The sequence below is a fragment of the Lissotriton helveticus genome, chromosome 9, assembly GCF_964261635.1.
Source record: "Lissotriton helveticus chromosome 9, aLisHel1.1, whole genome shotgun sequence".
NCBI classification, from domain to species: domain Eukaryota; kingdom Metazoa; phylum Chordata; class Amphibia; order Caudata; family Salamandridae; genus Lissotriton; species Lissotriton helveticus.
Window position 1 is genome coordinate 973,711,081 of NC_136070.1, and position 24,493 is coordinate 973,735,573.

The 24,493-nt window shown below is 46.7% G+C and overlaps 1 protein-coding gene across 1 annotated transcript in view; it reads left to right on the forward strand.

The window, feature by feature from the left end:
- The window catches only part of LOC144783338 (maestro heat-like repeat-containing protein family member 1), a 112,869-nt gene that overhangs the window by 84,377 nt on the left and 3,999 nt on the right, over window positions 1-24,493 (forward strand). The window contains exons 16-17 of the mRNA XM_078662363.1: window positions 21,950-22,033; window positions 22,703-22,774. Of these exons, the coding sequence (XP_078518489.1) occupies window positions 21,950-22,033; window positions 22,703-22,768 (150 nt within the window). The 3' untranslated portion in view covers window positions 22,769-22,774. The remainder of the gene's footprint in view (window positions 1-21,949; window positions 22,034-22,702; window positions 22,775-24,493) is intronic.

A 24,493-nucleotide genomic window follows, 5' to 3' on the forward strand; every position in this document is an offset into this window, starting at 1 on the left:
ACCACGCCACACAATTCTGCAACAAATAATTCCAATCTACCACATCTCTCACTTGTACTATCACCAGCCCTGTCACCTCTCCCCTATATACCCACTGCCCCCTCATCTCTCCCTCACACTCCCGGTACTCCCTCTCATCTCAATACCACCGCCCCTTTCATCCCTCCCTCATACTCCCTATCTCCACTCTATACTGCCTGCTCACACAGGCTACCTTCCTGTACCACCTCACGCTCTGCCCTGGTCCAACTCGCGCCTCCCCCATATGGGCCCCTTTTACTCGTACCTCCATCTCTCTCTGTCTCTTACTTTCTCTCACCCCTCTCTCTCGCTCCCTCACACTCTGTTCTTGCCTCTCTCATATGGTTCAATTCATGTCTTCCAGCACAGTTTCTTTCCTGGCCTTTTAAAAAAATGTCCATCCCTCAAACCTGCGCTGTCCTCCTCTTCTTTGGGTGTATTCTGCGTACACATGTGCTCCCTCTTTATGCATCTGTGGCTTGCTCTCCCCTTCTTTCTCACACTCTCTTTCTGGTCCTCAATCTCAAATTCAATCATCACTTGGTGCACAAACTACTTATTCCTGTGTATCCTCCTTTCTATCTATTCTGTGCAGCTCTAACCCCTTTCTATTCACCATGCCACATAATTCCACCACAGAAATACACCATACAATTCCATCCCACACAATTCCACGACTAACAATTCCAATACAACCCACATAATACATCTCAACACCACACACATCCACTACACTCCAAACCAAGTCACATAGGTAAAAGATTTTGTCATTTACAATGTCAATAGCTCTAACTCTCGCAAAACGAAGACCTATTGTATTGCAAATGTGTGTTAAATTATCCAAGCAAATAACTGCGCAGGTCTCTGCTTATTGACTGAGGGGTATGACAGGGGTGATGAAGATGCTCAGTGGCTAACAATAGCAAGGCAATGAAATGCTCAGACTAGATGACTAGTTTAGAAAAATGCACCAGCACCAAAAAGTAGGTGCCTACCTTAACCAATAGCTGTCGATCCAGAAACATGTAATATGATTCTCTAAGAATACGTCAGCCACAACAGCAGTCCCAACTCTTTCTAGGCAACCTTTTCACACTGAACTGGTATTGCATGCATGCATGCAGAGATATTTCTATAATCTGAACATCAGAAATATTGGAGCATTGATGGATGGGCCAGCCCATCAAATAATGTACTCCATTTGGACAGGGCAGTGTAGGAATGTACTCCACTGACCTGGCAGACATACAGCCCACCATATTGAGGGATTTCTGCCAGCCTGAAAATTCCATACTAGTTTGTAGGACTGGAGTCAATAACATCAAACGTTCTGGTAAAATCCAGCTCGCACAACTGCAGGTCCGGGTTTGACTGTGAAGTGAACAGATTAGTGGTGTTTCATTGCTGCATTTCACCCTGATTCGAGAGCAGCTATTGCACAAGAGGCAATTCTTGTTGATTTGTTTTGTAGCTGGATAGTAATTTCTTTCTTTAAAAAAAATCTTTTGATTGAATTTTTAACAACGTAACACTGCTTTGTCATCCACCCCATGCTCCCCTTGCACAACAACCCTTTTAGTTCAAGAATACCATGAAGTAGACCCCACTTAAGTCAACTGCGACCAGTCCGGTAAACTATGGCGGGATCTGTGCTCCAGACAACTGTGTGCTTTCCCCAAGAACTTCCTATGGGTTGTCTACTCTGGGTATTTTTTGCTGCTCTTTCCACAGTCCCCAGAGTCTATCATACTTTTGTGAGCATCCTCTGGACCTATACACTGCTTCCTTAACTAAAGAGCAGTAATCCATCCCTCAGCCGGTTTGAGATTGGGGAGCCCTCATGGATCCCCAATGGCCCGCTATGTGACGTTTAGCCAAAACACAACCTATCCCAGCCATCATTTTTTGCCCCTTTACCCATCCCATCCGTGGAATACTTCCATGATTCCCAATATGGGGTTGCATTCTATAAAAAATCGACATACCATTTCTAGGTTGGAGAAAAGCAGGTTCAAATACACCTGAATGACCCGGCATTCCTATACCACATGCATAAGAGAACCTCTGGCCTGTCCGCAATTGAGACATTCTGATAGATACATCTGCCGTGTGGATTCCTCACCTTGTGAATATCCCCCTTGCGTCAGCAACATTCGGAAATTCTTTTCGTAGCCTCGCGCCGACGTGGACTTGGACGTCATAGAGACACGGCATCGCACGCGACTCCGCTGACGTCACCGACGCCTATAATAGGCCCACGCCGGCGTGATGACATCAGTTCCCTTTTTTCCGTGTCGTCGACGCTAACGGTTATCGGGAATCTCAGTAGCCAACTGATACTTTGTTATCTATTTGTTGCCATTTTCTGCTTCTCTGTATCCTGTCTCTTCGACGATGACTTCAAGGAAGACCGGCTTCAAGCCCTGCAGAGAGTGCGGTAAAATGATGTCTATTACCGACCCACACAGCGACTGCATCTGGTGCTTAAGTTCTGACCATGATGTGGATGATTGTTCCTCGTGTAAGAAGATGAACCCGAAGGCCCTGAGGGAAAGAGAGGCTCAGCTCCTGATAGCTAAGCTGAAAGCTGGGAAGGAGAAATCGTCGAGGTCTCGTTCTCGAAGGGCGAGGTCGAGGTCGAGATCGAGGTCGAAGTCTGGTTCTCGAGAGGGGTCGTCTTCGAAATCGGCTTCGGATCATGTTTCGAAGTCGAATGAGAAACATAAGAAGAGGAGACATGAGTCCCGACATCGTTCCGGTAAGGAATCGGGGTCGAGGTCGAGGTCACCGAAGAATGTACGTTCTATGGTGGTTACTCTTGATGTTTCTGAACCTGAACCTGAAGGTGAGGCCTCACCTTCGGAGTCGCGAGTGCGATCTCCGACTCCGGCTCCGAATCCGTCTCCGAATCCGTCTCCGGTGCCGTCCCCGGCCCGAGAAGAGGAAGAAGGTCAGGAGGATGTGGATTCCGCGCCTGTTGAAGAGCTGAATCCGGACACATCCCGAGGTCAGCCTGAAGGTTTTCAACCGCCCTTTCCTACACCAGGTCAAGACCCATCAGCGTTTCTGAACGCAATGTATGGCGTCTTTTCTAGGGCGTGGTACCCCTCTGGTGCACCTTTGGGTCCCATGGGTCCTCTGGCTTTCAGTTTAGGAGTTCCTCACTCCTATCCTTCAGCTCCGTTTATGCCTTATATGCCGGCTCCGACGCCGCCTTGGCATTTTCCGGCTCCACCGAAGTCATCGACGCCGATTCCGGTGTCGCCTGCTCCGAGTCGTCCTGGAGCACATCCCTCTGGGCCATCGAGTTCGGTGCCGACGTCGATACCGAATCCGTCGGAGCCGATGGTGGATCCGGTTGCAAAACGTGTCAAAGAGAGATCCAGAAGGGAGGCTCAACGTCTTTTGGAAGAACGGAGATTCTTAGATTCACATTCTGATATGGAAGAAGGTGAATTTGATGAGGATTGTTTTGAGGAGTTGGCGGACACAGGAAGCCTGGATTTCTCTCCAGAGTGGGAATTGCCCTCAGGCTCTGGTACGCCTTCTAAGGATGTTCAACCTTATCATTTAGTTATGAGGAAGGCTGCTGATCTCCTTAAATTGACTTTGCCTACGGTGGAATTTAAATCCAATATTCTAACTGAAGTCTTACATTCTCCGAATTCAGTAGTGGAACCTCTTCTTCCATTTAATGATGCTTTGACAGAGCCCATTTTGGAGATATGGAAGAAACCATTGTCAGCTCCTGCTGTCTCTAAGAGTGTAGCCAGGAGGTACAGGGTTGCTCCTGAGGACCCTGCCTTTTTGACCTCTCACCCTTCACCGGAGAGCTTAGTCATTCAAGCTGCATGTTCTAAGAAGAAAGTTAGTGCTTTTCCCCAGGTTCCATGTGAAAAGGAGGCAAAGAAGCAAGATCAGGTTGCAAAAAAGACCTTCTCTTCTGCTAGTATGGCATTAAAGTCAACAAATGCCACTTGTCTGATGGGGAGGTATTTGCATGCCCTTATGGATTCTTTGCGTGTTCTTACTCCAAAGGTTCCTGATGCCAACAGGAAGGACTTTGAGGAGGTGATGTCAGACGCGCAGGCAGCAGCTCGCCAAGTTATTCAAAGTGGTCTGGACACTGCAGACTCTGTGGCGCACATCATGGGCACTGCTGTCGCTACTAGAAGGTCTGCCTGGTTAAAATCCTTGGACTTTTCGGCGGATGTTCAGGCAACTTTATTGGATCTTCCCTTCGATGGGTCCGGCCTCTTTGGGAAGAAGGCTGATGCTGCCCTTGAGAGGTTTAAGGACAGTAGGGCTACTGCTAAGTCTTTAGGTCTTCAGATAAGAGGCTCTTCGACCGGCAGAAGATTCAGGGGTTTTGGTCGCTCTTCCTTTCGGAATTACCGACAAGGTCAGCAGCAGCAGCAACAACAGCAGCAGCAGCAAAATTCCTTATACAGATCGTATAGGGGAAAGCAGAGAGCACGTCCTCGTGGACGTCAGGCCTCTTCCTCCTCCACTTCCTCAAACCCCCCTGCCTCAGAAAAGCAGTCCTAGATCCGCCATTCAGGATCATGTGGGTCCGGTGGGGGGTCGGCTTACCCACTTTCTACAGGATTGGGAATCGGTTACATCAGATCTTTGGGTTCTCAATCTTGTAGAAAATGGATATGCCCTTCCCTTTCGGGAATTCCCTCCCAATTACCCGCCTTGTCAAGGTTTTTGCACCGAGGAACACCTGTTGCTTCTACAGGAGGAAGTGCAAACTCTGTTAAAAAAGGGTGCGATAGAGGTGGTCCAGAGCAGGAAAGGGGTCAGGGATGCTACTCCGGGTATTTCCTGATTCCCAAGAAGGATGGCAGACTTCGTCCGATCCTGGATCTCAGGATCTTGAATCTCTTTCTGAAGCAGGAGAAATTCAAGATGCTCGCCCTTGCTCAGGTTCTTCAGGCGCTGCTAGAAGAAGACTGGATGGTTTCACTCGACTTACAGGATGCGTACTTTCACATCCCAATCCTGAAGTCGCACAGGAGGTATCTCCGTTTTACGGAGGGATCGCAACACTATCAGTTTGCGGTCCTTCCTTTTGGACTTACTACTGCGCCTCGAGTCTTCACCAAGGTGATGGCAGTGGTGGCAGCGCATCTCAGAAGATCAGGGATTCCAGTATTCCCTTATTTAGACGACTGGCTGATCAAAGCAGAGTCGTCGGAGAGGGTGCTCCATCATCTGCGAGAGACAACCCAGTTGTTGTACAGGTTGGGTTTTTCGATAAATGTACCCAAGTCTCACCTGGTGCCCTCCCAGCGCAACCTGTTCATAGGTGCTGTACTGGACACAACTGTATGTCGTGCATTCCCTCCTCCTCAAAGGATTCGCGACATACAGGAAATGATTCCTTTATTTTACAGTGGAGCGATCGTTCCAGTCCTGAAGGTCCTTCGCCTGCTCGGTCTGATGGCTTCATGCATTCTGTTGGTCAACCATGCACGCTGGCACATGAGGGCGCTCCAGTGGTGCCTCCGCAAGCAGTGGTATCAACACAACGGAGATCTCGGGGAGTCTGTGAGGATCTCCAGAGAAGCTGCGGCGGATCTATCTTGGTGGAGTGTGGAAGGCAATATGTCTCAAGGGAAGCCTTTCCAACTACCTCCATCGGTGGCCACAGTGATAACGGATGCGTCCACTCTAGGGTGGGGTGCTCATCTGGAGGATCTGGAGGTCAAGGGTCTTTGGTCTCCAGAGGAAAGGTTGTTTCACATCAACCTTCTGGAATTGCGGGCGATTTGTTTGGCGCTCAAGGCCTTCCTTCCTTCCCTTCGCGGTCATTCGGTCCGGGTCCTGACGGACAACACGACCGCGATGTGGTACATCAACAAACAGGGAGGAGTGGGGTCGCAGTGTCTCTGCAGGGAGGCTCTGCGCCTCTGGTCCTGGGTTCCGGACCATCAGATTTGTCTGATGGCAAATCATCTGGCCGGGGTTCTGAACATTCGTGCAGACAGTCTCAGTCGGCAGTTCTCTGCCGACCACGAGTGGAGGCTTCACCCGGAGGTGGTTCACGACATCTTTCAGATGTGGGGACTCCTCGGGTGGACCTGTTCGCCACTCGCGAGAATGCTCACTGTCCGTCATTTTGCAGTCTCCAGTATCCGTTGCAAGGAGCCTTGGGGGACGCGTTTCAGTTGAGTTGGGGAAATCAACTCCTTTACGCGTTTCCCCCCATACCTTTGATTCCTCTGGTTCTGAGGAAGATTCGCCAAGACCGGGCCCAAGTCATATTGGTCGCCCCGGACTGGCCAAGAAGGGTGTGGTATACAGACCTTCTCCACCTCTCCTCTCACCCGCCGCTCCGTCTCCCTCACAGGGCAGACCTCCTCTCTCAGATGGAGGGGCAGGTTCTACACCCCCAACTCCAGACATTACACCTTCATGCCTGGAGATTGAACGGGGCAACCTGAATTCCTTTTCCCTCCCACCTGACGTTGTGGATGTCATCTTGTCTGCCAGACGTGACTCCACTAAGTCTGTCTATTCTTGTAGATGGTCGAAATTTGTCACGTGGTGTGGGGAAAAGTCTTTAGACCCTTTGAGAGCCCATTTGTCTGATGTTCTCCAGTTTGCCCTTTCTCTGGCTCAGCAAGGGCTTGCTGTTGCCACGGTTAAGGGTTATCTTTCTGCTTTGTCGGCATTTCTCTGTTTGCCTGACCAGCCTTCTCTTTTCAAGTCTCCTGTGGTTTTAAGGTTCTTAAAGGGCCTCACAAATAAGTTCCCTCCTACTCCTTTTATTGTGCCTCAGTGGGACTTAAATCTTGTCTTGACCTTTTTGATGGGTGCTCCCTTTGAGCCTCTTCATAAATGTCCCATGAGACTTCTTACTCTTAAAACAGTCTTCCTCGTTGCAATAACCTCGGCAAGGAGGGTAAGTGAGCTTCAGGCTCTTAGTTCCAAGACCCCTTTCTTGACCATTCATGCTGATCGAATGGTTCTTAGGACCAGGGCTGCTTTTCTTTCTAAAGTGGTTACTCCTTTCCACCTTGGTCAATCCATTACCCTCCCTACCTTTTATCCTCCCCCACACCCTTCCAAGGAGGAGGAGAGGTTACACCGTCTGGACCCTAAGAGGGCGGTGTCTTTTTACTTGGACAGAACTAAAGACTGTCGTTTGGAGGATCAGCTCTTCGTTGGTTTTGCTGGCTGCAAGAGAGGAAGAGCTGTCCACAAGAGAACCTTGTCAAGATGGATCGTCCTCTGTATAAAGATCTGCTACTCTTTGGCCAGTAAGGAACCACCAGAGGGTATAAGGGCTCATTCTACAAGAGCTAAGTCGTCAACCTCTGCTTTGGCTAGAGGTGTTCCTGTAGAGGATATTTGCAGGGCCGCGACTTGGTCTTCCCTCCACACTTTCGCGAAGCATTACTGCTTGGATTCCGAGGTGAGGAGGGACGGCCACTTCGCGCGCTCTGTCCTCCAGGATTTTCTGGTATAGAAGAGTGGACACCCTCCTCCGGGAGTGGGGACTGATGTGGGACTCTATTCACAAGGTGAGGAATCCACACGGCAGATGTATCTATCAGAAGAACAAGTTACTTACCTTCGGTAACTCTTTTTCTGGTAGATACAATATCTGGCTGTGGATTCCTCACTGACCCACCCGCCTCCCAGTTGTCCACTCTTCTATACCAGAGTTACTGTAATGTAATGTTTATTTCTTTTGTTGTCAAGGAAATGTTTCAATTGCTTTCCTTCATTTGCCTTACACTGTGTGTGTTTGCCTTGACTATTGTGTACTGTGTATACTTTGTATATATCTACTGTCATTGCTCCGTCCGTGTGCCTCGATGGCACGGAAAAAAGGGCGGAACTGATGTCATCACGCCGGCGTGGGCCTATTATAGGCGTCGGTGACGTCAGCGGAGTCGCGTGCGATGCCGTGTCTCTATGACGTCCAAGTCCACGTCGGCGCGAGGCTACGAAAAGAATTTCCAAATGTTGCTGACGCAAGGGGGATATTCACAAGGTGAGGAATCCACAGGCAGATATTGTATCTACCAGAAAAAGCGTTACCGAAGGTAAGTAACTTGTTCTTCAGGGCTGCTGTCGCTCCCCATCCTCCACAGCCTGTCAGGAGTGTAATAGATTCTTGGAAAGTATTTAACCTGGTCTAATCTAAAGCAAGGCAATATTTATAATTCTCCAGTTGCCATTGTTTGCCTCAACCCATTTGTTATAATCCAAGGGCCGCAGGTCTGATTCCTGCAATTTGTTTAGCAGGTCTGGATTGTTTATCACCAGAGTTCTGTATAAGCAGGATCTGTCCTTCCTACCAATAGCTGACATCATGAGTCAGATTTCTTATGGGCTGTACTCTGTGAGAGCTGATATGTGTGCATTGTGCCCGACCGCCAATTGGTAATTTTGATTATGCATCATTAATTAAAACTGTTACATACACATAGCATAAGTGATTAAATAGGATTGACTGCGTTAAATAGCAAGGTTAAAGTGAAGGTTAAAAGGGCCTTATTTGGCCAATTATGTCCATTTAGTAATTCTTTGGGGTTAAAATCGAAAGAAAGGTGCTCTGTCCTCCATTTGTACTTTCCCGTGCCGATGTTGTTTTGCCTGAAAGGGAATCTTGCATAGATTTGCGTATAAATAAGTCTTGTGCGAAGTGTCGCTATGCAGACTAGGCTTATGAGATTCGTAGGACCAAGTGTCTCCTATGATGGTCTTTCCGCTAAGCAGTCCATTGTTGTGTGTTGGCTGTATTTTAATGCTTACTGGAGTTGTGCAATGTGCCGGGCTAGAATGGTTCTAACTTTAGTCTCTTCTTTTAAATATTGAGAAATTTTGTAAATCAACAGGTCAATTGCATGTTGACAGATATGAAACAAATCAGCACTGCCTGTCTGCAGGAACAGATCCCGTATAGTTTAAAAAGAGGTAGCTAGAGTAGATGTTATTCTTGTACTAGGCTTTTGCAGTTGCAAATTATCAGCGCAAGATCTTCCGTTCCGAGGCTACATAGTTGACATTTGTTGTCTCTGGGTTTCCTCTTCCTTGGTGGAAGGTGTTGTAAGATCGGCAGTATACCCATCCTCTATTGTAAACATTTCTCTTTTAGATGGATATTGAATTCATAACTAAAATATTTTGGTAGTTTGGCTTCTACATATTTGTTTAGTACGTACCAGGCTTGTACACTCTTCGCAGGTGCAGGCTTAGCTTCTTCCATTGACAGTGCTTTGATGGTCTTCTTAACCACTCCCTTGAAGCTGGTGTGGGACACTGATGTTGCCCATAGGTTTTCCAGACCAAGGGAATCTCTAAGATACATTCCCACCGGTAAGTTCTTTCTTAGTGATAGTTCAACCCAAAGTTGCCAGTTCAGTGTATCTTGCTCTGCCCCTGTGATCTTGTGCCAGCATTTTATAAATGCACCCCTTCTGGCCAGTAAATGCTTCTGTAACCCAAACTCTATCCTTATGTGGGCAGGGGAGGTGTATTTCGGGAGGCTGAAGATTGTTCTAAATGAGCTGGTGATTATTTTTCCACAGTAGTGGTATCTCTTCCTCTCATGGCCTCGCTCCTGTATGTTATAGTTGGCAGGAGTTTGACTTGGATAATCTCTAATAGAGGGCTCAGAGAGGGTCCAGCAATCACTTTTTAAAAAGTTTTCTTGGTGAAGGATATTGTATTACCTTTTTGTTTCAGTGTTTCCACATGAGGGTTGAAGGAGCCTTTGTTATCTAGTAGAACACCCAAGTATTTGTATTCCTTTGCTGATTCTAGTTGGTGTGTGTCTAGCAGCCTAACTGGTGCATGTCAGCGCTCTAAGAAAGAACTGGGATATGTGTAAATCGTATTAAGCTTTGAGTGGATCATAGATCATCATATGGTGTGTCTGCCAGACATCTCCCAATTTAGGGATCCCCAACTTATCTCAGTGCCCTGGACCCCTAACGTTTTCTATAGCCATGTACTAATCCACAGTGGCTTATTCCTAGTGGGCACCCTCCACTATCCAACCTACTGCAGTACCTCTTGCCAGCTATTCACAGGAATGGCTGAAATAGCCGGGAGAGTGGGCAGGGGGTACTCCCCATACAGCCAAAACCCTGGGTCCTGCCCGGTTAAGAGAGTCCGCTCGAATCTCGTAGCTGGGTCCCTCCGATCCCCAAAGATACACTCATTAATCGCAAGCAGGTGGACTGACTAGTAATACAGTCTGATATCTACTGCCCCTAGTCTGCCATCATAAGGGGATTGTATGCACTTCTTATGGGAGATTCACAGTGCGATCCTCCCCACTTGTAGCTATTGATGTTGGCCAGTAGGGTTGTAAATGAATGGGTACAGATTTTGTGGGGCTAGTGTTGCAAAACTTATAACAGCTATGGCAAGGCCACTATTTTTAAGAGGGCTATACGCCCCATAATGATCGGGTGAGGGAGCTCCATCTTGCCATATATCCCTTAAATTTGCAAGTCAAAGGGGTGATTATCCTGTCCCAGCGTTCCTGTGTGTCTCTTGATATGCGCATGCTCTATTGTTAGACAATTGGTTTCTGATTGGCAAAAGTATGCACCCTGTCCAAGCAGAAGCCATAATCTTGGTCAGGGTAAGCTAGAGCCACACTTAAAGATATCCTGTGCTTACCCTCTGGTGAGGCTTATCTAAAGAGGCAATGTGTAAAGTATTTGTGCAACACACACACAGTAACACAATGGATACACCATAAAAAGACTCCAAACAGGTTGAGAAAAATCAGGTTACCATATTATAAAGAAAATAAGACCAAAATGACAAAAATCCAATGTACAGACTTTGAGATATTGAATTTTAAAGGCATAAATGCAGTAAAGTGCTTAGAAGCAAGTACTGCTAAAAAGGTTACTTTAAGTCGTGCTGGACCAGGTCAAAGTCAAATATCAGGCTGACCACATGGAAGCGCAGGCCAGCTAAAGAATCCACGCAGGACCTAGTGAACAAAGCACCTTCCCTGATCGCAAACAGTGAGATGTGTCGATCTGCGCCATATAGTGAAAGCGATGCGTCAGCTCCGAAGACGGGTGCTGGAGTCAAGAGGTGTCGAACAATTTGTCGCATCGGATTCTACCACACAGTCGAGGGGATGCATCAATCTCAGCAAGCAGCAGTTGCGGTGTACTCTGTCTGTGCATCGATCTCTGAAGGCAAAGTGCTGGTTCCAATGTGATGTGCTCATTTTACTTGCGCAACCGGACCGATGCACCCGTTCTGATATACACAGACAGAAGATGCATCAAATTCGGTGCAGCAAGTATCTGGGTCACATCCAGTGAGTTCAGGCACAGGAGTAGGGGTAGAAACTTTGATATCGCTGAGTCTCAAGCAAGAGGAGGCAAGCCTTGGAGATCACTTGTAGGGAAGGTAGAGTCAAGCTCTCCTTCTGCAGAGTCAAAGAGAAGCAGACAGCAGGGAAACACAAGAGAAAAGCAAACCTTCCAAGCCTGCAGTCCAAAGATTAGTTATTTAAACAGCACAACAGTCCTTATAACAAAGATTCAAGTTCAAGATCCATAAGTGTCTAATTTTTTTTGGGGGGGCGGGGGGGGGGGGTCAGAAACCCAGTACTTATACCCAAAAGGGCCTTTGGTGTGGCGTGGGATGACTTCAAGGCAGCTCTCTTAAATGCACATGTTCCCCTTACAGGCCAGACCTGTCTGCCAGGCTATCTGTGGGGGGTAATCAGTCCTTTGTGTGGGGACAGGATACTACCTATTCAAGTGAAGTCTTAACCTCTCCATTCCATCCAGCCCAGGCAAGGCCATCAGAATGCAGATGTATGTAGATGGGTACTCAAACCCACCTATCCTTCCTGTTTTGTGGCTGTCTAGAGGGAATGCACAATGTATAGCTGTCCGCCACCCCAGACATGCATTAGAGACGGGCTGTCAGGAACACAAAGCAGTAAGCGCAGAGAAATGTCCACTTTCTAAAAGTGGAATTTCTAAAATAGTAATGGTAAATTAAACATCACTACCATTCCAAACATATGAAACAGGAATCAGCTACTCCTCTCTGATCAGGAATTATAGCTTAAAAAGTATATTAAGGAATTCCTGAAGCTAATCTATGAGAGGGGTAGGCCTCACTGTAGCGAAAAATGAAATATGCTGTTTGTCACTACCAGGACATGCAAACTATAAAGTAAATGTCCAACCTTTCGCTTACATACCACCCTGCCCTAAGCCTACCTAAGGACTACCTTAGGGGTGACTTATATGCAATAAAATGGAAGTTTAAGGCTTGGAAATTAGTTTTAAATGCCAAGTCGAAGTGGCAGTAAACTGCCCACAAAGGCACTGCAGTGGCAGGCCGAGATGGGTTAGACAGGCTTCTTCTGTTGGTGGGACAATCATGGCTGCAGCACACTAGCGGCAGTAAATTTACAGAGGCTGGGTATATGGTATACCACCTTACAAGGGACTTACAAGTAAATTAAATAGGTCAATTAAGTATTCACCAATTGCACACATGTTTAGGGAAGAAGCACATGCCCTTTAGCACTAATTAGCAGTGGTAAAGTGCTCAAAGTCCTATGGCCAACAAAAGATTCAGCAAAATGTGCAGCCAAAAAGATTGAGGTAAGACCACCATAAGACTGACAAGTCTAACACCAAGTATTTAAAAACTCCAGCTTGCCGGGGAGTCTGGAAGCAAATCTGGAGGAGAACCCACCATAAGGTTTATGGCTGATTCCCCCAGTTCACCCTCAGGCCTGACACTTCTTTGCAGATTTTTAGAATATAAATTAGCTTTAGGATGGATTCGTTTAGGCACTGGATATACAGGAGGACATTGTCTGCATACAAAGAGATGCAGCCCTCTAATTTTCCGCCATACCTCAAGCTCTACACCTGCCTGTCCCGCCAATCTATTTGGCATGTGGTTCCGCTGCAAGAGTGAGCAGGAGAGGAGACAGCAGACCTCTGTCTATCTGGAACTGCTGTGAGTAAATCCTGTTCACTCTGACCCTAGCCCATTGCATAATGTATAACAGCCTCACATACTAAAGGAATCTAGGACCAGAATTAATATTTTTTAAGATATTGTGGAGGAAAGACAATTCAAATGGGCCAAAGGCCTTCTCAGAGTCAAGTTGCATCATGGTTGTGTGGTCAGATACAGAATGTATGTGGTCCAAGTACATATTTAGCCTCCTAAGACAAGGCCTTGTGCTTCTGACTGGCATAAAGCCATTTTAATCGCAATGCGCTAGGGGTCTCACCTTTTTCAGTAGCCTGGTTGCTGAGGCCTTTGCAACTATTTTGACTTAAATATTTATTAGGGAGATCAGTCTGTAAGACGCGCAGTCTGTAGGTGGCTCTATGGTTTGGGGAGGGCTCTCACTGAGGCACTCCAGATATCATAAGGAAGTAGCAAAGCTGTCTCTGCAGCTTCAACCTTCGTGAGGAAGTGAGAGTAGTGTTGATGCAAACCTTTCCAAGAATTGCATATGGAATCCATTTGAACCAGGTACCTTCTCAGATTGCATCTCCTACAAGGCTGCATATGACTCCTCCTTAGACAGTTGAGCATCCAAATTCACCCTCTCACTGCTGGAGAGCCTCGGCATGACGAGGTTTGCAGCTAAGAGGTGTTGTTGCTCCAACCCTCCCGGCGGCTTTGATTGGTAAAGTGCCTGATAGTAATGTGTGATTTGTAATGGGTCACCTCACTGTCAGGCCCCATGTCTATGGGACAAACCTGTCTTCCAGAGTTGGCTGCAAGCCTGTTTAGCAATTATCCTGTCTTGCCTCAAATTCGTACTCTCGGTTTTTAAAAATCAGACACTGGTGCCCTGGCATGAGTCATCAGTTTCTTTTTAAGGGCCTCCTTAGTAGCCTTTAGACTACAAAATGTGTCATGATCTCTCATTTGGTTCAGGCGATATTCTAATTCACCAATCTGCCTTTCCAGTGCTGTACTTTTCTTTCTCCTCCCACAGGGTATGGAATTGGAATTGGAAGTGGATTTTGTAAAGCGCGTAGCTACCCGGGGGTGTCCCTGTGCTGGACTCGAGGAATTAGCTCGGGAACAGAAGAGACCTAAGAGAACAGCCAGGTTTTTAGGAGCTTACGGAATTTTTGTAGGTTGGTTTCCCTGCGAATGTTGAGGGGAAGGGTATTCTAGAGCTTGGAGGCATTGTATGAGAATAGGCATTCTCCTGACCGCGCTTTCTTGATTCTGGAAACGTTTGCCAGAAAGAGGTGGTCGGATCTTAGCTTCCTGTTGGCTTTGTATGGTTTGATCAGGGATCTCAAGATTGGTGGGCCCTTGTCCTGTAGAATTTTATGTGTAATACAGAGAGATTTGAAATTGATCCTCTCATGGATTGGGAGCCAGTGTAGGGAGCTTAGGGCAGGCTTAGCAGAGCATCGTTTTTTTGTGCCTGTTAGCAGCCTAGCTGCAGAGTTCTGGACAAGTTGAAGTTTGTTTATGACCGATTTCGGGGCGCCAAGATATAGGGCGTTTCCATAATCCAGTCTGGACAGGATGAGACCCTGAATTAGGAGTTTTCTGGAGTGGGGGGGTAAAAGGGGAAGGATTTTACATGTGGTGCGTAGGAGACCAAAGCAGGTTCCCGCGGTATTCCTAGCTTGTGTTTGAAAATTGAGGTCCTGGTCCAGCCAGACACCCAGGCTTTTTATTTCTTTTTTTGGAGCGGGAACTGGTCCCATGCACGATGGCCACAAAAGTTTTGTGGTGAGTTTAGATTGATTGCCTAGCACAAGGATCTCTGATTTGTCTCCGTTTAGTTTCAGGAGAGATTTGCTCATCAATCTGGAGATTTCTTTGAGACAGGAGCATAGATTTTACTGGCAGTGGTCCGTCTGATTTAGAGAGACCATGAGTTGGGTGTCGACGGCATACGTGGCCACGTTGATGCCGAAAGGGGCTATAATTTCCTCCAGAGGGGACTTATACACCTTGAAAAGTGTAGGACTTAGGGATCTGAGGCACCCCCGTATTGGAGTGGCACAGCTCTGGATCTAATGTTGCCTTCGGCGACCTGAAAAGTTCTATCTTCTAGAAAAGATTTGAACCAGGATATTGGTGAACCTGTGACTCCTATTCTGCTTAGACGATGGACAAGTATAGAGTGGTCCACCGTGTTGAAGGCAGCGCTTAGGTCTAGGAGGATCACTGCTGCAGATACCTGCGTCCAGGACCATTCGTGCCTCTTCCACCATTGCCATCAGGGCGGTGTCTGTTCCCTGGCCAGGCCGGAAGCCTGTCTGTGAGCGGTGTAGGAGTCTGTTGGATTCGAGGAAGGCGGAGAGCTGTAGGTTAACGAATTTCTCTGCCACCTTGCTGATTTCAGGCAGTAAGGATATGGGCCGGTAGTTGCCCAGCTCTAGAGGGTCCAGATGGGATTTCTTTTACAGTGCTCTAACTGTAGACCTTTTCCAATTGAGAGGGACGGTGCCCAGTTCTAGGGAGGTGTTAAGTTAGTGATGGAGGGGGTGATGGTTGGTGTCATGAGTTTCAGGATGTTGAAAGGTGCTGGGTCGAGTGGGGAGCCACTTTTGATTGAGTTTAAAATATGGGGGAGCATCTCGCTTATCAGGAGAGAGAAGGAGTCAAAGAGGGGGGTGTTAATTGCGGGGGCTGGGGAGAGGTAATCTGGTGAGTAGTCGGGGACGGGGAGTGTTTTTAGGATATTTAGAATTTTTGTGGCAAAAACTCTGCCAGTTCGTTGCATCTGCGACCCGAGGGGTGGGTGACGGGGGTGGATCTGAAACTTTCAGCAGTTTTTTGATGATACAAAATGTTTCTCTAGAGGAGTTGGCGGAGGCTTGGATTTGTTCTTTATAGAAGGCGGCCTGGGTTGTTTTTAGTTTAGCTTTGTAGGACCTGATGGCTGCTTGGTATTCTATTTTTTTGTTATTGGCCCAGTCCCTCCTGAATATGCGTTTAAGTTTTTTGCATTGTTTTTTCAAGTCGCGGAGTTCTGGGGTGAACCAAGGGGATTTGAAGGTTTCATTTTTTTTAGGTAAGATTTTTCTTGGCAGTACTTGATCTAATGAGTTTTCTATCCAAGTGGAGAATTGCTCGTCTGCTAAGACTGGGTCTGGTTCGAATGATGGGGTGGTGATTTCGAGTTCGCGTCTCCAGTCCTCAGGGACTAATTCTGACCATGGGCATTCTGGGAAGCGAGGTGGAGGCCCGTGAACAGGTTCGGAGTTGGTTTGCCAGTGGAATGATAATAGGAAGTGGTCTGACCAGGGGATGGGGAGGGGCTTACTCGTTTTTAATTCGGTGATGTTTGAGAAGATGGGGTCTAGTAAATGGCCTTTTACATGTGTGGCTTGGTGGCTTTTCATGAGAAGGTGGTAGGAAACCAGGTCAAGTGTTAGGTCCCCTGCCACTTTGTCCGAAGGGTCATCAAAGTGGAGGTTTGGATCTCCCAGTAATGTAAAGTTGGAAGAGGAGCAGGCACGAGAGATGATGGCTTCCATCAGGGAGCTACATGTACTCCTGGTGGGCGGTACAGGAGAATGCCCGAAAGTGATTTTAAAGGGGAGAGTTGGATGATAAAAAGAACATTTTCACAATCAAGAATCAGGCTGTCTAGTATGCGGCAGGAGAGGTGACTTTTGTGAATGATTGCGATTCCACCGCCTTTCCAAGTAATTCTGTTGAGGCGTTGGGTGAGGTATCCTGGGGGGAGGGCTTGAACGATGTCTGGCTCTGAGCTTGGGGATAGACAAGTTTCTGTCAGAAACAGAACATCTAGCTCTGTGTCTTGGAGAAGCATATTGATTTCCAAGGAGCCTTTGGGTAGGGACCTGCAGTTCAGCAGGGCCATGCTGATTGGGTGCTCGATGGGGGGTGAGATTATCTTTGGAGATAGTGATAGAGTGTAGGAGCAGTGAGTGTAGTTGCTTTGTCGTTCCTCCAGGGAAAATGAGTGGAGGCATGGTGTATTTGTGAGCTGCCTGAGTTGTAGTAGTGTCTCCTGAGTATAAATTCTAGGGGGCTGATGGAGGGGGCAGCTATTCCTGGCCCTGGGCCAGTTCTGGCGCGGACGGGCACAGACGGGCTTGCCTTTGGCGCGCCTTCGGCCCGCCCGCTGCGCAGGTCCGCTGCGCGAACAGAATGGCATCGTTCTTTTATGGTAAAACAGGGTAGACCAACTAGCCTGCTAACCTGCGCCGCAAGCGAGAGGAAGTTGTAATCACTTCCGGTCCCGCCTTCACTACACAACAAATCTGACTATGTCAGTGGTGGACCGGGGAAGGGGGTGTTTGACAAGGTGAGCGCTGTGTGACTAAAAGACGAATTTAGCTGATTAAAAAGTGAAAGAGAGCAAGGTCTGCTGAGCAGAAGTGGTTTAAAATCAATGGGAGCCCTTTGCCACTCGCTCCAGCGATGTGGCAATTCGGTCTCTGTTACCTGAATGACGAGTCTGCCGGCGCGTGTGAATGCTCAGTTCTTGTACTATGGGTGGGCAGAATAACTAGCCTGCTAACCTGCGCCGCAAGCGAGGGGAAGCTGTAATCACTTCCGGTCCCGCCTTCCCTCCACAACAATCTGACTACGTCAGTGGTGGACAGGGGAAGGGGGTGATAGACAAGGTGAGCACTGTGTGACTAAAAGGCGAATTTAGCTGATTAAAAAGTGAAAGAGCGCAAGGTCTCCTGAGCAGAAGTGGTTTAAGATCAATGGGAGCCCTTTGCCACTCGCTCCAGTGATGTGGCAATTCGGTCTCTGCTACCTGAATGGCGAGTCTGCCACTATTAACCCCCAAAGAACTGCTTTCATTGCCTCCCACAATGTGATTAGGGAGACTTCTGTTGTGGAGCTTGCTCTTAAGTAGAGTTCTATCTTTTTCTTCATGTGTTCTTAAAACCTAACATCCTTCAGCCACCCAACCTAAAAAGGCTCCAGTGCATGTTAGACCTACACCTCCCCAGTCCCATAGTGAATTAAATCGGTGATTGGCCCAACAGTACCCCTGCATGAATTGTAGCTCCTGACGACTATCAGAGTCCAGCAGCTGGGAGGAAGAAGTAGTCTAGTCTTGAATGTGACCTATGGGAGTGGGAATAATATGTGAACTCACATGCTGACTTCTTCTTTGCTCTCCAAGGATTACAAAGCCGCAGGGACTCCACCTATGGTGCAATGGTTTAGCCCCTCTTTTCATATCAAGTTGTAGGTACATGACATCATTGAAATCCCCCCTACGATAAGCTCCTCATCCAGGCCCAAGGTGATAACTGTCATCAGATTTTTCATCGTGGTCGCCTGCAGGGTCGGTGGAATATACACAGACACTACTGCCAATGGAATGCCAAACAGGAAGCCCGTAATCACCACATATCTATCTATGGCATATCAGATAGTGTCCATGACCATCAGGGGAAAAGTAACTCCTCTGGAACCCCTGGTGAACCCTGCATGATTAAAGACTTAGGGCCAGATGTAGGTAATTTCTATTTACCGACTCCTAAATACCGACTCATACCGAATCGGTGTTTAAGAGTCGGTAAATAGGAAGGAGGCAGATGTAGGTAAAAAATTACCGATTCTGTAAGAGTCGGTATTTACCGAATCCGTAAATACCGATTTGGTATTTCACATTGATTCCTATGGGCCTTGAAGCCCATAGGAATCAATGTGAAATACCGATTCGGTATTTACAGATTCGCTAAATACCGAATCCTGCAAGGGTGCAGGGGGTGTCACTTTGACACCCTCTAGCACCCAAGGTACAGGCATGTGTGCCATGTGGCACACATACATGCCCTAAGGGCATGTCTGTGTGTCACATGGCACAGGTGTGCATGCACAGATGTGCATGCACACCTGAATTCGGTATTTTACCACCCAATAGGATTGGGTGGTAAAATACCGACTCTTAAGGGCCTGTGGCACTCTTAGGAGTGTCACCTACATATGGATTTACAGAATCAGTATATTTACCGATTCGGTAAAATACCGAAGTGGTAAATTTACCGAATCGGTAAATATACCGATTCTGTAAATTCAGACCCACCTACATCTCAAAAGCCAAAGACCGGTCGGTAACGTCCGAAATCGGCCGTTACCGACCGGTATTTGGCGACCTACATCTGGCCCATAGTGTCCCAAAAGGAACCCCCTATTCCGAAGAAAATGTGTCTCTTGCAACAATGGAACCACTGGGACCAGATTGTGGCACTTTCGAAGGATTGTTGTGCATTCTATTTTATCCAGCAACCCACTGAAATTCCAAGACAATTGCTTGTAGTGTATGGTGCTGTTGCAAGAGGTCTTGGCAGGTCATTGCGCCCTTTTGACTGGGGTCCGCAATCTGTCTTGCATGAGACGTAGTATTGTGACCAAATCAACCCTAAAGTACCCAACTCTCCCCCCAACAACCCTCTACTCAACATCTCTAAGTGGAAGCATTTTTCACCTCTAAAAAATCAACCCCAATAGAAACAACATACAATACAATATAATACTAAATCAAAATAAAGTACCCACAATAATGTTGTGTTGTGGGTAGTTGTTTGCCTCGGGCCAGCCCCTCTCCCCAGAGGCAATGTGTCTCTTATCCCTCCGTGAATGAGAAAACACTTGTAGCTCTACATGGAGGAAAGAAAGGAAGGGGACTAAACCCCTCCTCTATGCCGCTGAATAATATCTCATCATCCACTAGTAGGGTCCCCTCCCTGGTACTCACCAGAGCTCTATGAGGAGAATGCCCTATGTTTATCCTCCTGTTATAACCAGATTTTGCCTCCTATCAGTCTGCTGCATTTCAGCCTAGAGTGGGATGGTTGACACCCTTCAGTCTCCCGAGATGTCATTGGCTCCTTTGTTGATATGGGCAGTTATTTAATCTCCGACGCTTAGATCCAGGTCTCTTACGGGCTTTAAAATAAAAATGGTTCCCTACTGATACATAACTTTTAGTTTGGCAGGGTACATCAGCACATTCAATGTACATAGCCCTGACTTTCCACTTAACCTATAAGAAACATTTACGAAGGAGCTGCACTTAACTGTGTAATTGGGGAAGAACATAAACTTGGAGTCGGTGCAAAGGACGTCTGGATGTTGGCATGCCTGCCATGGGATAGAGTCTCTGCCTAAAAAGTTCAGTACCCTAATGATAATGGCTCTAGGCTGTGTCATCGGCAGAGGGCATGGGGCCAGCGCTCTGTGTGCCCTTTCCAGAACGAAGTAGGGGGATAGCTCACAATCCGGGACCCTGGTTCTGAACTATTCTGTGAGGAATTTCTCTGGGTGCTGGTCCCCCACGCCATCTGGCAGGTCTACCAGCTGGGAGGGTCCTCCTTACACACAATGCAAGGGACATCTGCCCTCGCTTGTTTCTGTGAGGCCATGTCTTACTGGCCCAGTGCTGGGGCACTCCCTCTCCCCTCCTCTCTCCAGATGTCCTCCTGAGACGCCACGGTGATCAGGCGTGGAGTAAGGCTGGGCTTGTGTGACCATAACTGCCCCCCATTGGCTGTAGCAGTCTCCCAGGGCTTCTGGGCTCCCAGAGGGGGATCACCTCCTGAGGTTGAAGCCATGTACCCAGTCTCCTACCTTTGGGGCGAGACATCTTGTGTGGGTCCCGGCCCACCTGGGCTGTAATCTAAGTCCTGGATGCTCATGCTGCCTATCCAATCTCCTCTACTCTGGCCCACCAATTTGGCTGTCACAATCCGATGTGGCTGCCTAAACATGAAAAGCGGCCCCTACCACTCCCCTCTCATGTGGCTGTTTCCTTTGTGCCCCAAGAGTCAATACGGAGGTAAAGATGGATCGCCGCTGTGGGATTGCAGCTCCAGGATGGGTACGTTGGCAGCAGTCCAGTCTTCCGACATGTCGTTGTTTGCCTAATGCTTTTCTCTTATCCCTGGCTACCTGCATGGACTTGGGTAGGACAAAGGGTACAAGAGTAGGGGCCACAACATGGATGTTTGCATCAGAGAAAAGGTTGCTCCATAGTCGGCTCGCCCAGTCTGCAGTTGCAGCCCTGGCCACGTGTGGCGCCCAGTCCGGCTCCTCCACTCTAAGGTACCTGTTCTGCTGTTTCCAGCCACCTCTTGGAAGTGAAAGCGGCTTCGTGCCACACCCGGCCACTTGGCTGTCTTCTCTCCCTTGCACGACCCAGGAGTCAATGCACAGGGAGGTTCACCATTGTGATTTCACAGCTTCAGGTGATGTTTGTCACCAGACACGTCTCCAGGCAGGTCGTACGAACTCCCAGGCTGTCGATCGCCAGAATTGTCTCTCATCCCAGGCTCCCTGGATGGGCTCCGGTGGACCAAAGGTGGTTAGTATATGGGCCACCGCACCAGTATTTACGGCTGAATAAGGTAGCCTAAGGGTCGGATTCAGCAGGATTCTCGGAACTGGCACGAAGCTCGCGTAAAATGTAGCCTCCATCTTACACTACTTGGCAACTCCTCCCAGTAATTTATTTCTTGATGCTCTTTGCAATGTAGTCGAGGTGAGTGATTTGTCAATAGTAGGCGAGAACTTTGGGAGCCAGGATGGTATTCATCAGATAACGTAGATACTGTATTGTTTAGAAAGAGACATAAACAATTTCTTGGGTCAAGAGCAGAGTAACCACTTCTGGTAGCAGCACACTTGTACACTGTCAGCTTACCATTATTCACTGTTTCTGCATCTTTGATCCATTACTCGCAAAAGTAATAGTTCTGCTTTTAAAGGGGATGAACACAAGGTACTAAGGCCATGAAATGCCCAATAGGAATCGAACATAGTGTGCTATCTCTTGTACAAATGTTTTCCTTAGTTTTTTAGTTTCTTGAGGTGTGCAGCCTTTTGTGACTTCTGTCTCTGTGAGACGCATGAGAGTCTAGATGTGTTGACAACGGTCTTGGTAATGCTGATATTTTAATTATATTTTCAGGATCCATCTATTCTGCTTGAAGAAGTAACACCACCGGAACACAGGGATGCCTTCGACATGCCCACCATTGCAGCTGAGAAATATGTGAGTCTTCTTTAAAGTTCTATACCAGCAAGTTCATGTGCCCTCTCTCTGAAACGTTGTCGCTTCCATTCTATCTACACAAAATAAAGTAAATACACAAGATACCAAAGAAATAACTGCCCATGGAAACTGTACTCCATTCTCAGAAACAAAAGGAATTCAATACAATATTACCAAGGAGTGAATGGTGTAGTAACTCACTCAGTCTCTCATCCAGTGGTACCCTTAGAGAGCTAGAACGGATTTCGTAACTTCAACGCTGGTTTTAGTGCACAGTGTAAACGGATAAAGGTGGAAGCTATCTCTTGCTGGAAACATGAATTAATTAAAACAATCACCCTTCTGACTACAAGATTAACCTCTTCTGTGAGAGAAGAGAACAAAGCACACAGGGGTTGATCGTATTTGTGGACGAGCAAGGAACTATGGGATCGAAAATTCCCTTTCACCGTAGGAGCAAATTTAGCTTTTTCTATCCTCACTTCTAAACCAGGAAAAGGATTCAGCTGCATTGGCAATGAGCAACAGAGAACACAATCTCCTATTCCCTGGGATAAACTAGTTACTGGCAATGCCCACAGTTTACAATTTTTTTGAAAAATAAGTCATCTGTTATGCATGTTGTCACATCTAAATAGCCTTCTCGTTTCCATTCTCTCTATCTACCAGCTCGAGGACATGATCAAAAGTATGAAAAACACTCTCAAGTTGTGCGACTACATACTTTCTAAGTAGGGTGAGGTAAGATTTTGATGCTTTTGTTTTTTCTGTCAATGTCAGTGAGAGTGTGAGTACTATCAGATTGAAAGGATCACACAACAAACCATCACTAATCAATGGGGTCACTGGAATATAATGTAAATGCAAGGTGGATATGTACAGTGCTGCTTGACACCCATGAGGGTAGCCAGGCGCTTCTTCCATACAATTTTGGGTTTGCTGTACTTACCAAATAATCCACTCTATGCTACATAGATTACAGATTTCCACAAATAAATGTATTGATAGTTTAGAATAATCAAAAATAACACATGGTGCTGCGCCACGGCAAACATTAACTACTCACCAAATTACCTCACCCACGTGCTATACTGGGATACGAGAGGCAAAGCTTTTTGGGAGAACAGCATTAATGTGTGATAAAATAGCAGAATAGTATTCTCACAGAATGTAATAAATTATGCTGCATAATTTTCACTGTGTCCCATAATATAGCCTTCCAAATGTGCCTCCTGAACATTGATATTGTCGGACACTAATATAACTGACAAAAAAGCGCGCCAAAATATTAAAAGGTAAATGTGAACAGATTTTCTGTACCTAATTCCACATATGTGTACCAAAAATATATATACATATGTCTTCATTTATGTGGAGTTAGGAATGGTAAATATATCTGCCCCTCTTTGCATTTACCATTCAATATTTTGTCCCTCGATATTTTGTCCATGGCATTAGTGTGCCATAATATTCTTGTACAAGAGTACAATTGGCCCTTCATAGTCTCATAATTCCAGAAGCACTTCTGACAGAAGGCCTTTGATTAATGTTTTAAATTACATTCCAATTGGGTGTGTTGAAAAGGAACGAAATACATAGGTTTTCAAGTTAGAGAAATATGTAGAGAAATATGTAACCAACAATGGACATGGCGAGACTGAGGGATCACATCCCATTGGTGCTGGAGAAGGAGTGATTCTGGGGTAGGGTTGTCCAAAGCAGTTGTCATCAAAGAAATATGTCTATGTTGGGAAAGATTGAGTGCAAAACCTTTTAGAAGAGAAAGACAGTGGACCTTTACCTTTGTGAACCAGGCCCTTTTTGTTTTTATGAATTCATAGATGTATCATCTGAAAATACAGCCACCAAGAGCTTGGCTGAAATCCCAGTATGGATGCTTTGTGATTTCAAAATAAGAGCATAATAATTCTGAAAATCTAGTTCAGATGCAAGAGGGGGCTATGAGTAAGCATGGGTATCTGCCCCCTTGAGTCTAAGACTGGCATTTATCAGGTCGAGATCACATTGTTAAAAATAATTCATCTGATTACAAAACACCTACTGCCTGTTTAGGGACTTCACAGAGTCTTCAATTCTGTAGAGTATATACTGTGTAGTAGAGGGTGTGACACTGAATAGAGCAAGAAGCAGCTGCGGGAGTACAATATTTGAAGGCAGCACATTTTTATGAACTAACTTACCTCTTGTCATATTTGAAGAGGCACAATCTTTTCAGTGCTGAATCCCCTTCACCTTGGTTAAATGTATTCAAATTCTTTGCAAGCCAAAGTTGGAAACAAGCCAAAATATATCTTAAGAGCTCATGGTGCCTCAATTGCTTGCTGCACTGTAAGGATGAGAGAGGGGGGTCCCAGTGAGAATGAGCTAATAGATAAAAGATAAACACAAATAATAATACACTTAATGAATCTACAATGTTTTAATCACAAAGTAGATGAA